The 12,500-nt window shown below is 41.2% G+C and overlaps 1 protein-coding gene across 2 annotated transcripts in view; it reads left to right on the top strand.

Moving 5' to 3' along the window:
• selenot2 (selenoprotein T, 2) overlaps nt 1-6,593 on the top strand; it is a 9,546-nt gene extending 2,953 nt beyond the window's left edge. The window contains exons 5-6 of one of the 2 annotated variants that reach the window (XM_028572619.1): nt 2,196-2,322; nt 6,059-6,593. In XM_028572619.1, the coding sequence (XP_028428420.1) occupies nt 2,196-2,317 (122 nt within the window). In that variant the 3' untranslated portion in view covers nt 2,318-2,322; nt 6,059-6,593. The remainder of the gene's footprint in view (nt 1-2,195; nt 2,323-6,058) is intronic. The other variant, XM_028572620.1, reaches the window with a different exon arrangement.
• The last annotated feature ends 5,907 nt before the right edge of the window (nt 6,594-12,500 follow it).

The following is a 12,500-nucleotide window of genomic DNA, read 5'->3' as shown; positions in this document are numbered from 1 at the left end:
TGGCGATGGTTGATTTATTTCCATACCTGTTCTCCGTGACTCTGAATATCTCTTCTGCAGTATTATAAGTTGCCAGCCTGAGGTCTTTTTAGATGATACTGTCCAGGAGCTGCATTTTCTTTACTCCCTTTTGCAGCCTCTGAAAATGGGTAGGCAGGTTGGTTTGATTCTCACAATCGGGGTTGCTGCCGGTGTGGGCGGTCCCCTTCCCCTCTCACCTGTGGCTACCACTTCCTCTGCAATCTTTCGTGCAGTGACAAACTCAGCTCTCCTTCGCTCAAGCATGTTGTTAGTTGCTATCAGGTCCTTGATCCTGCCATCTGGCTCCCCTCTCCTCTCCACGGGGATCCATCTTCCCCAGGCTGACATCACTTGGATAGCTTCCCTTATCCTCCTCTCCAGAAGTGTCAAATGCACCTTGTATCCCTCCAGGTTGATGGACTGAACAGGTAAGGACCTTGCTTGTTCACAGGCTTTTTCTGCTCCAACGATTGCAGCTGCGAGCTCCGCCTGACCATATCTTGACCACAGGTTTGTTTGGACAATGTCTTTCACCTCCTTAAATCTTGCTTCACTCTCACTGGCCGTTCTCTCGATGTCGCCCTCTTGCTGCTTTCTGGGATCCTCCTCATCCTCTTCTGGCTGTTGAGCTTCACCCATCAGTTCGCTCCTGTAGTCATCATTTGCTTCCAGGAGCTTCCTCAAACAGTCAGAGAGCTTGGCAAACTCCTCTTAGCTCATCTTCAACCATGGTGTCCGCCCCTTTGATGAGGGAATTAGCCCTTCTGGTGAAGCCGCTCTTTGCAGTGGTCCTCTCTCTCAACAGCTGCTTAGCTGTCTTTTGTGGAACTCCTTCCGCCATTTTGCCTCTCAGACTGTACTGCACATTCCTGCGACGACAGATATCCTCTGGACGTAGCGGGCCCTTTATCCTCCTGTCCAGGCAGCTCCGCGTGGTTTTCAACTATCAAGTTATTTGGGTCTTTTCATCTGTGACTGCCTCAAACTTGAAAAAGGCTAGGATGACGACAGAGGACACGATCACAACTCATTCCTTCTCAAGGCATTTATTTACAATCCACATGAAACCAGGAGTTTGCAGTAGGAATATGCAATAGGTTGAAAACCTTTGAATAGAAAGAAAAACACTCAAATTAGCTCATTGCTGATAGTAACGATTTCATAGGCATCTAACAATCAGGAATAAATTCAGTACTTCAAATGTACATAGTAATTCAACATCTCAACAATATAAACTTCCATCTATCTAAATGTACACATATTTACACTCACACACACACACACACACACACACACACACGCACACACATACATAGCCTTCATACATACCCAAACATCAATAGCTTCAACAAGATAAAATGTTTAGCGACCACGCTACAAACATTTTAGGACAACTCCCCTTAAAGCCATCTGAAACCCAAGCGCACGGACCAAAAACAAACCCGCACTTATTCCCCTTTTCACTTTAAATGAACCATGTGGTTTCAGGCCATAACAATATGAACGTAAATGCTCACTTACCAATAGGGTCTCTGCAGTCTCCTGCTCACTGATGCGTCCTGTACAACTTCCCTCTTAATTTCTTTGTCTGCTCCTTGCATTCACCACACGCTTGTCGGCACTAGCTGCGCTCATTATGAGAGCGGCTGTTATCACCTGGATGAAACGGAAGCGACTCATAACCTACGCTCCTCCTCCTTGACCTACTTTGGCACAGGACTGCCCTGTTACGTAGTATGTTACATTTATTTCAATTTACCTATCAGACTCTATTGATTTTGTGATCAAAAAAAATAAACCAACCCAAACAACTCAAAACCACACTAAATCCTTGTCTTAACATACACTGGACCATCCTTTTTAACACAACATACACTGGATCATCCTTTTTAACACAACATACACTGGACCATCCTTTTTAACACAACATACACTGGACCATCCTTTTTAACACAACATACACTGGACCATCCTTTTTAACACAACATACACTGGACCATCCTTTAACATACACTGGATCCTCCTACAAAAAAAAGTCAATGTATGCATGTCTGGTGTAACCCTGTTTCCTGTCCCCTCTCTGACTGGTCCTCCCTTTGTAACCCTGTTTCCTGTGTGGTGTAACCCTGTTTCCTGTGTGGTGTAACCCTGTTTCCTGTCCCCCCCCCTGTCAGACGTCACCGTGTGGTCCAAGCTGCAGTCGGGGTACGTCCCGAACATCCAGGAGATCTTCCAGATCCTGGACAACCAGCTGAAGATGAACCAGGTGGATCCGCTGAGCTTCTCCTCGCCGTAGAGCAGGTAACCTTTATTTACATTCATATTAACTAATAATATACTAATAATATACTGATATTACTAATAATATACTAATTAATATTCACTACAACTGCACGATGAGGACAATGTGCGATAACGTTGAACATGTTAAGGATATAACGTATATAAATGACAGATATTAAAGTGTTCTCAGCTTAAAACTAAGGAAAGGAAATCATTTATTCAACAAATCAAATATCGAATTGAATATAAAACAGTTATGTTTTAAAGTGCTATTTCCTGCTGATGAGTGTCTTTCACGATGTGTTCATGCACAACTGATATTGCCATGACGATAGAGAGAAAAGATGCATTGTGCAGCAGTCGTGTAACTTAATCCTCCGTTCCACCAAGAGGACCCGACTAAAGTAGATCACAGAGTGGTATGGACGATGAAACTACACCAAACACAACAAATACCAAAAACAGAGACAAGAACATCCGGAGTGGTGACCACAGTCTGGTCTAAAGAGCTGAGGGGTTGACTCTCCCTTCAGAAGAACAGCTGACTGACTCTCCCTTCAGAAGAACAGCTGACTGACTCTCCCTTCAGAAGAAACTGACTGACTCTCCCTTCAGAAGAACACTGACTGACTCTCCCTTCAGAAGAACAGAAGCTGACTGACTCTCCCTTCAGAAGAACAGCTGAGACTCTCCCTTCAGAAGAACAGCTGACTGACTCTCCTTCAGAAGAACAGCTGACTGACTCTCCCTTCAGAAGAACAGCTGACTGACTCTCCCTTCAGAAGAACAGCTGACTGACTCTCCCTTCAGAAGAACAGCTGACTGACTCTCCCTTCAGAAGAACAGCTGACTGACTCTCCCTTCAGAAGAACAGCTGACTGACTCTCCCTTCAGAAGAACAGCTGACTGACTCTCCCTTCAGAAGAACAGCTGACTGACTCTCCCTTCAGAAGAACAGCTGACTGACTCTCCCTTCAGAAGAACAGCTGACTGACTCTCCCTTCAGAAGAACAGCTGACTGACTCTCCTTCAGAAGAACAGCTGACTGACTCTCCCTTCAGAAGAACAGCTGACTGACTCTCCCTTCAGAAGAACAGCTGACTGACTCTCCCTTCAGAAGAACAGACTGACTCTCCCTTCAGAAGAACAGCTGACTGACTCTCCCTTCAGAAGAACAGCTGACTGACTCTCCCTTCAGAAGAAACTGACTGCTCCCTTGACTGACTCTCCCTTCAGAAGAACAGCTGACTGACTCCCTTCAGAAGAACTCTCTCCTTCAGAAGAACAGCTGACTGACTCTCCTTCAGAAGAACAGCTGACTGACTCTCCCTTCAGAAGAACAGCTGACTGACTCTCCCTTCAGAAGAACAGCTGACTGACGACTCTCCCTTCAGAAGAACAGCTGACTGACGACTCTCCCTTCAGAAGAACAGCTGACTGACGACTCTCCCTTCAGAAGAACAGCTGACCTACGATCCACTAGCATTAGTGTAACAGAGCTGTGTAACATTGTAATCAAATATATAAATGAAAATGGGGTGATTATAACTAATATTTACGTTTAGGCTTACATTGGGTCAAAAACGTGTTTAGTCAGCCACCAATTGTGCAAGTTCTCCCACTTAAAAAGATGATAGGCCTGTAATTTTCATCATAGGTACACTTCAACTATGAGAGACAAGTCTGTAAGTCTTCACAAGGTTTTCACACACTGTTGCTGGTATTTTGGCCCATTCCTCCATGCAGATCTCCTCTAGAGCAGTGATGTTTTGGGGGCTGTCGCTGGGCAACACAGACTTTCAACTCCCCCCAAAGATTTTCTATGGGGTTGAGATCTGGAGACTGGCTAGGCCACTCCAGGACCTTGAAATGCTTCTTACGAAGCCACTCCTTCGTTGCCCTGGCGGTGTGTTTGGGATCATTGTCATGCTGAAAGACCCAGCCACGTTTCATCTTCAATGCCCTTGCTGATGGAAGGAGGTTTTCACTCAAAATCTCACGATACATGGCCCCATTCATTCTTTCCTTTACACGGATCAGTCGTCCTGGTCCCTTTGCAGAAAAACAGCCCCAAAGCATGATGTTTCCACCCCCATGCTTCACAGTAGGTATGGTGTTCTTTGGATGCAACTCGGCATTCTTTCTCCTCCAAACACGACGAGTTGAGTTTTTACCAAAAAGTTCTATTTTGGTTTCATCTGACCATATGCCATTCTCCCAATCCTCTTCTGGATCATCCAGATGCTCTCTAGCAAACTTCAGACGGGCCTGGACATGTACTGGCTTAAGCAGGGGGACACGTCTGGCACTGCAGGATTTGAGTCCCTGGTAGTGTAGTGTGTTACTGATGGTAGCCTTTGTTACTTTGGTCCCAGCTCTCTGCAGGTCATTCACTAGGTCCCCCCGTGTGGTTCTGGGGTTTTTGCTCACCGTTCTTGTGATCATTTTGACCCCACGGGGTGAGATCTTGCGTGGAGCCCCAGATCGAGGGAGATTATCAGTGGTCTTGTATGTCTTCCATTTTCTAATGATTGCTCCCACAGTTGATTTCTTCACACCAAGCTGCTTACCTATTGCAGATTCAGTCTTCCCAGCCTGGTGCAGGTCTACAATTTAGTTTCTGGTGTCCTTTGACAGCTCTTTGGTCTTGGCCATAGTGGAGTTTGGAGTGTGACTGTTTGAGGTTGTGGACAGGTGTCTTTTATACTGATAACAAGTTCAAACAGGTGCCATTAATACAGGTAACGAGTGGAGGACAGAGGAGCCTCTTAAAAAAGAAGTTACAGATCTGTGAGAGCCAGAAATCTTGCTTGTTTGGAGGTGACCAAATACTTATTTACCGAGGAATTTACCAATTCATTCATTAAAAATCATACAATGTGATTTCTGGATTTTTTTCTTCTCATTTTGTCTCTCATAGTTGAAGTGTACCTATGATGAAAATTACAGGCCTCTCTCATCTTTTTAAGTGGGAGAACTTGCACAATTGGTGGCTGACTAAATACTTTTTGCCCCACTGTATATACAGATCAGGCTCATGTTGAAACTTCAGGTAATGTTTATGTATGTTTAATGTGTGCCTTAGTTTGAGATTGTTATTGCATTTCTTTAAAAACAATGTAATATAGCACTTAAATGCACTTAAAGGAAAAAATGAAACCGAACTATTGTATATTATTGCTCTACAATAAAACCAAAGTATTTCTTATCCGATTACTGGATGGAATAACGGGTAGAATACTGCAGCCCTATAATGGGTAGAATACTACATCCCTATAATGGGTAGAATACTGCAGTATTCTACCCATTATAGGGGTAATGGGTAGAATACTGCAGCCCTATAATGGGTAGAATACTGCAGTATTCTTCCCATGGGTAGATACTGCAGCCCTATAATGGGTAGAATACTGCAGTATTCTACCCATTATAGGGGTAATGGGTGGAATACTGCAGCCCTATAATGGGTAGAATACTGCAGTATTCTACCCATTATAGGGGTAATGGGTAGAATACTGCAGCCCTATAATGGGTAGGGTAATGGGTAGAATACTGAAGCCCTATAATGGGTAGAATACTGCAGTATTCTACCCATTATAGGGGTAATGGGTGGAATACTGCAGCCCTCCTCTCAACGCTGACCCTGACTGTATGGATGTTGTTTTCTAAGGATTGGATGTGTTTGCTGCTGGCTCTATCACAAACTGTCCCACAATGACATCACAGTAACTCTCTCTCCCTGTGTGTCTCCCCTCAGCGGTGCGTTCAGGTGTCTCCCCTCAGCGGTGCGTTCAGGTGTCTCCCCTCAGCGGTGCGTTCAGGTGTCTCCCATCAGCGGTGCGTTCGGGTGTCTCGGCTCAGCGCTGCGTTCAGCCACTGGCGTGTATGAAGGTTCGGCCCTAAAGCAGACTCTGCGGGGCCCCGCCGGATGTCCCCCGCCACAAGGCGAGTGCTCCTCTGCGCCGGGTCACAGCCCAGAACTACATTACCCATAATGCACCTGTGAGCACCGGGAGAGTCAGACGGTTTCTTTTGGTTCAGCTTGATTTTATTTATTTTACAGTTCAGTTTGGTCAGAATAAGAATACCCTACCACTGTTAGCTTCATGCTAATTAACCTCTGTCTGGACAGGAAGTACCAGACAGGAAACTAAGAATTAACAAATAACAAAGTGAAGATGACTGTTTGTTACAGAAACCAGATTTTAATGATTCATCACATTTCTGTTAAAGTTACGTCATTGAGTCTGTAAAATGTCTGAAAATAAAACTTACCAAAAGTTTCAGTTTCAGCCTCCTGTCTGTCTGCCTCTGTCTGTAACCTGTCTGTCTCTCACTCATTAGGCTCGTTTGAGATTAACCTCTCATGTAAATTGGACGAGATCAGGCGGCATTTCATTTTCTAAATATAAGGTTAAGAAAATCAAGTATTAACAAATATATATATATATATATATACCGTATGCATTCATTTGATACCATTCATTGGATCAAACCCCCATTCCTCCTCAGATTTCACAATATAATTTCTCCATATGTTTATTTTTCCATATAAAATTGAAGTTGTCTTGATTGACCAGAACTATCCAATGAGTAAGCTAGATATACAAGTCTAGATAAACTCTCTGAAGCCAACTATTTCCGATAGTTTTACTATTCTGTATATTATTTTTATATTAGATGTTTCCCTCATTCTTTGTAACTACTATCCCTAAATATTTAACTTCTTTCTAACTGGGATATTATAAGATAAGTCTTTGTCTCCTATAGGAGAAATTAGTCTTGGGCATTCGAGAGAAACAAATGGTTATACATTAATTTGATTGAAAGTTGCACAAATGAGAATTTGTACATGTTAAGCTTGCATTTTGGTAACCTGTACCTTCTGCCTGAAGGCATCAACTCAACTCACTATACATTCATCAGAGGGTAATCATCCAATACCTCACATTGTTTCATATTTAAACATAAACCAGAAGCTTGAGAATTCAGTACTACCAGCATCTGTGGTGTTCTTTCAAAGTAAGCTAGCTGACTAATGACCAATGAACTTCCCATAACGTTTAGTGGTTAGCTGTTTTTCATAAGGATCGCTAATAATTCAGCAGGCAGCGCCGTTGCTCTCCACCGACTGCCAGACCCAGGCGGACCCAGTGCATGATGGGAAACAACTGGTTCTCAGTTATCTAACAGCTGATTGGTTCAGAATCGACTACATGACGTCGGTTGCAAACAACTTGGAGAACACTTTTCAAAATCCAAAATGTTTAGTCGTTCTGTATGATTTCAATACATTTCTGTGCAATTTCATTTCCGTTTAGTCTTTTGTCTCTATGATCATAACAATTTATACACAAATGGGACATCCCTTCACAATGCTTATCCTGAAAGTCCAGGTTCCCCCAAAATAAATGATGTATATAAATTGATTGAGTGTTACAGAGTTGAGGTACACGAGGAGACCAGTAGAACCAAAGATGGAAAAAATTGCTTAGACCTGAGAGTTACAAATAAAATCCAGTTTGGTTTTTAGATCACGTAAAAAGATAAGCATTAAGCTGCCACACAATATTTGAAGACAGTAAAGTCTATTTCTGGATGCACAGTGACAATATGTTGGAACATAAAACTTATGTAAAATGTATTCTATTTACTTTCCATTACCATACCTTATGGCAGTGTTTTTCAACCTTTTTTAGCCACGGCACATTTTTTTACATTAAAAAAATCCCACAGCACACCACCAACCAAAAAGGCAGTACTTCTATGGTCTTAAATCAACAAGGTCATTATTGCGCTATACTGCCACCTACTGACACAGAATAGTATTTAATTTCTCTGCCAGGCATCATAGCACAGTTGCGCAACAATGGGGAATTATTTGCAGTAACTCAATAAAAAAATTGTTGGACCAATTAAGTAAAATCGGATAATTTCTCACGGCACACAGGACGATCTCTAATGGCACAGTGGTTGAAAATCACTGCCTTATGAGAAAATTGGTACATTTAATTGAATTTATTTATATTGTCAAATCATAACAGAGGTTAACATAATAAGCCACTTTGCAAATACAGATATAGAACAAGACAGGAGAGAGGTAAAGAAAGAGAAATACAGAGGGAGTGAGAGTGGGACAAACCCCTGAAGGTCAATGTCAACGTATTCAGTATTCAAACCCCAAAACATCAAATATACAAGATTCAAACTACCACATCCCAACCTATATCCTGTAATCACAACCTTGAAATACAATGCCAACCACTAGACATCTTCCATCATACAGGATTCAAACAGACCCACTACAGCCCATAATATCAACCCTACAGGACAGCGCCAACCATGACATGATGAACAATACAGAAAGAGTAAATAATATGATTAATATAGCAGTGTATTGAGCAGAAACATGGCAGCAGCTGCAAACACGATCGAGGTGCCACCACAAGCCGAGGAAATCTGAGACACAAGAAAGCACAAGGACTGATTTAATCTATAAAATATCAGAATATATCGGAAGATTTATTCATATGATTGAACAGCTGGGTGGTTAAATCTATAATACATCGTTTTTTTAATAATCGGAATAGTGGATATCGTTTCACTTCATAGAATTTAACTGTCAAGACTAAGGATGGTTTAGTCACAAAGAAACAGCAAACACTCGGAAAATCAAAAAGTCAAATATAAAGTCAAAAAACAACTATTTAAAATTACAATAAAACTCTAAAAATCTCTGAAAATGTATTTAAATATTAAATCCCAACCTGAAGACAATAAAAAAAAATGTAAACAGTTACATAAACATTTTAAAGGTTTGAAATTCAAAACTGATAACTACAATCAAGTATCTAAAATAAATAAACAGAATAAAGGAAATTAAACACGTCTGATGATATGATACTCTTTCAGTTTAGCCAAAGCTGACCTTTAAGGACCAACAGCAGGAAAGTCCAGACAGGAAGCTCCAGCTCAGTGTTTTCAGCAGCATGGACACCATTCAAGGAGAGCTGCAGGGAGAGAAAGGACAAGGACTCCAGGATAGAAGGGACCTCAGTAACATTCAGGCAACATCAGTAAATATACACTGATGGGCTAGTCTAACAATCTCCAAATACAGTAGCTTGTGATGAGGACAGTAGAACACTCATATAAGGATCATAAGACCGTCGCAAGATCATTAAGTGTTCTCCTTTATATTATATTACATATCATTTAGCTGACACTTTTATCCAAAGTGACTTACAATTGCTACATACAGTACAGACCAAAAGTTTGGACACACCTTCTCATTTAATGCGTTTCCTTTTTATTTTCATGACTATTCACATTGTAGATTCTCACTGAAGGCATCAAAACTATGAATGAACACATATGGAATTATGTACTTAACAAAAAAGTGTGAAATAACTGAAAACATGTCTTATATTTTAGATTCTTCAAAGTAGCCACCCTTTGCTTTTTTTTATTAATAAGGGAAAAACTCCACTAATTAACCCTGACAAAGCACACCTGTGAAGGTAAAACCATTTCAGGTGACTACCTCATGAAGCTCATTGAGAGAACACCAAGGGTTTGCAGAGTTATCAAAAAAAGCAAAGGGTGGCTACTTTGAAGAATCTAAAATATAAGACATGTTTTCAGTTATTTCACACTTTTTTGTTAAGTACATAACTCCATATGTGTTCATTCATAGTTTTGATGCCTTCAGTGAGAATCTACAATGTAAATAGTCATGAAAATAAAGAAACACATTGAATGAGAAGGTGTGTCCAAACTTTTGGCCTGGACTGTGTGTCAGAGGTCGCACACCTCTGGGTTAAGTGTCTTGCTCAGGGACACATTGGTTGATGTATTGCAGTGGGAAATGAACCCAGAGCTCCCACACCAAAGGCATGTGACATTTCCACTGCACCATCAACACCAACCCACTTTATACACAAGCAAATGTATTAAAATATTTAAATGTATACTTGCCATCAAGGAATCACAGCAAGGGAGGATGTAGATGGACGGAGAAACCAGCCGAGGAACCAGCAACCCATCATCTGTTCTTTGCAGCAAAGCAAACCGCTTAAGAAAATAGGTTGGAAATGTAGTGATAAAGTAAGGTATTTTATTGTGTTACTTCTCAGCTAAAGGTTAAGAGGAAGTTACAGTATCGTTAATGATGCTGTTGTGTACAGGTGGTGGGGGGGTGGGGGTGTCAGGGATGAGCTGGAGGAAGGGTCTGGAGAAAAGAGCCTCTTTGAAAGGAAATGCAAGGTGATGGAGTCTCTCCGAGACAGCCTAGAGACAGAGCTGCAAACTCTCCAGGTATAGAGTCTGCTGCTGCAATAGAAACTAATACTGGTTATTTTGGGTGTGTCAGAAGAAGTTGAAGAAGACATACCTTTATATAATCCTGCAATGGGAAATTCATTACATAGGGATTCCATTTGGCAGACCTGACCTGGCTAACCCTAATGAAACTAGTGCCATTCTCCACCTTTGAATTTATTCAAGACAGTTATTTATTATATAATATAAATATTATTTTAAATACATACTATAAAATGTACTGTTTATTCTTGTAAACAACTGGGTATTTAACAACCCAGAAAGGACCAATCAAGCAGTTTAGATATTTTAAAGATAGATAATATGATGGGCAGATTTTGGAACAGACAAGATTTAGTTGTACTGTATGTTTACTTTGGTCTGACTTTCCTGTCCAGATGAAGGTTTCAATGAGGAGACGACCCTCAGAGACACACAGGAAGAGGTCTGGTGCTCAAAGACACCGTGGTCCAGCAGAAAGACGAGCTTCATGCTGGGGAGATGGAGCGCAGGCGGACCATCCAGGAGGCCAGATTTACCCTCGGGCCCATTGAGAGGAAGAGGTCTGCCTTCTCAAAGACACCGTGGGCCTTTGTTTGCGGTTACTCCACTACATTCATCTGTTCCAGCTTTAGTTACTAGTTACTTTAGTTACTCCACTACATGCATCTGTTACAGCTTTAGTTACTAGTTACTTTAGTTACTCCGCTACATTCATCTGTTCCAGCTTTAGTTACTAGTTACTTTAGTTACTCCGCTACATTCATCTGTTCCAGCTTTAGTTATTAGTTACTCCGCTACATTCATCTGTTCCAGCTTTAGTTACTAGTTACTTTAGTTACTCACATACATTCATCTGTTCCAGCTTTAGTTACTAGTTACTTTAGTTACTCCACTACATGCATCTGTTACAGCTTTAGTTACTAGTTACTTTAGTTACTCCGCTACATTCATCTGTTCCACCTTTAGTTACTAGTTACTTTAGTTACTCACATACATTCATCTGTTCCAGCTTTAGTTACTAGTTACTTTAGTTACTCCGCTACATTCATCTGTTCCAGCTTTAGTTACTAGTTACTTTAGTTACTCCGCTACATTCATCTGTTCCAGCTTTAGTTATTAGTTACTCCGCTACATTCATCTGTTCCAGCTTTAATTACTAGTTACTTTAGTTACTCACATACATTCATCTGTTCCAGCTTTAGTTACTAGTTACTTTAGTTACTCACCTACATTCATCTGTTCCAGCTTTAGTTACTAGTTACTTTAGTTACTCCGCTACATTCATCTGTTCCAGCTTTAGTTATTAGTTACTTTAGTTAATCTGCTACATTCATCTGTTCCAGCTTTAGTTACTAGTTACTTTAGTTACTCACCTTCATTCATCTGTTCCAGCTTTAGTTACTAGTTACTTTAGTTACTCACCTACATTCATCTGTTCCAGCTTTAGTTACTAGTTAATTTACTCATGAATGGGAGTCTAAGGAGCTACAAGGCTAAATGAATGGGACTCTATGGAGCTAGACGGCTAAATGAATGGGACTCTATGGAGCTAGACAGCTAAATGAATGTGAGTCTATGGAGCTAGACGGCTAAATGAATGTGAGTCTATGGAGCTAGACGGCTAAATGAATGGGACTCTATGGAGCTAGACGGCAAAACTTCATCCTTCAACAGGCCATTGGTTATTTCTTCTCCCCCAGTTCCATGCCAGCGGTGGAAATTGCTGGCATCATTAGGGATGCCATTCGGAACCTAGAACATATAGGGCTGACAGTATGTACTACACATACTTTTAAACAGCAACATTAACAATTACACTCAAACCATGTACTGACACAATGTATTAACCTATTTCCAAGGTGCAGGCAGTAATATGT

The sequence above is a fragment of the Perca flavescens genome, unplaced genomic scaffold (assembly GCF_004354835.1).
Source record: "Perca flavescens isolate YP-PL-M2 unplaced genomic scaffold, PFLA_1.0 EPR50_1.1_unplaced_scaf_22, whole genome shotgun sequence".
Lineage (NCBI taxonomy): Eukaryota > Metazoa > Chordata > Actinopteri > Perciformes > Percidae > Perca > Perca flavescens.
This window is presented reverse-complemented; position numbering and strand designations above follow the sequence as displayed.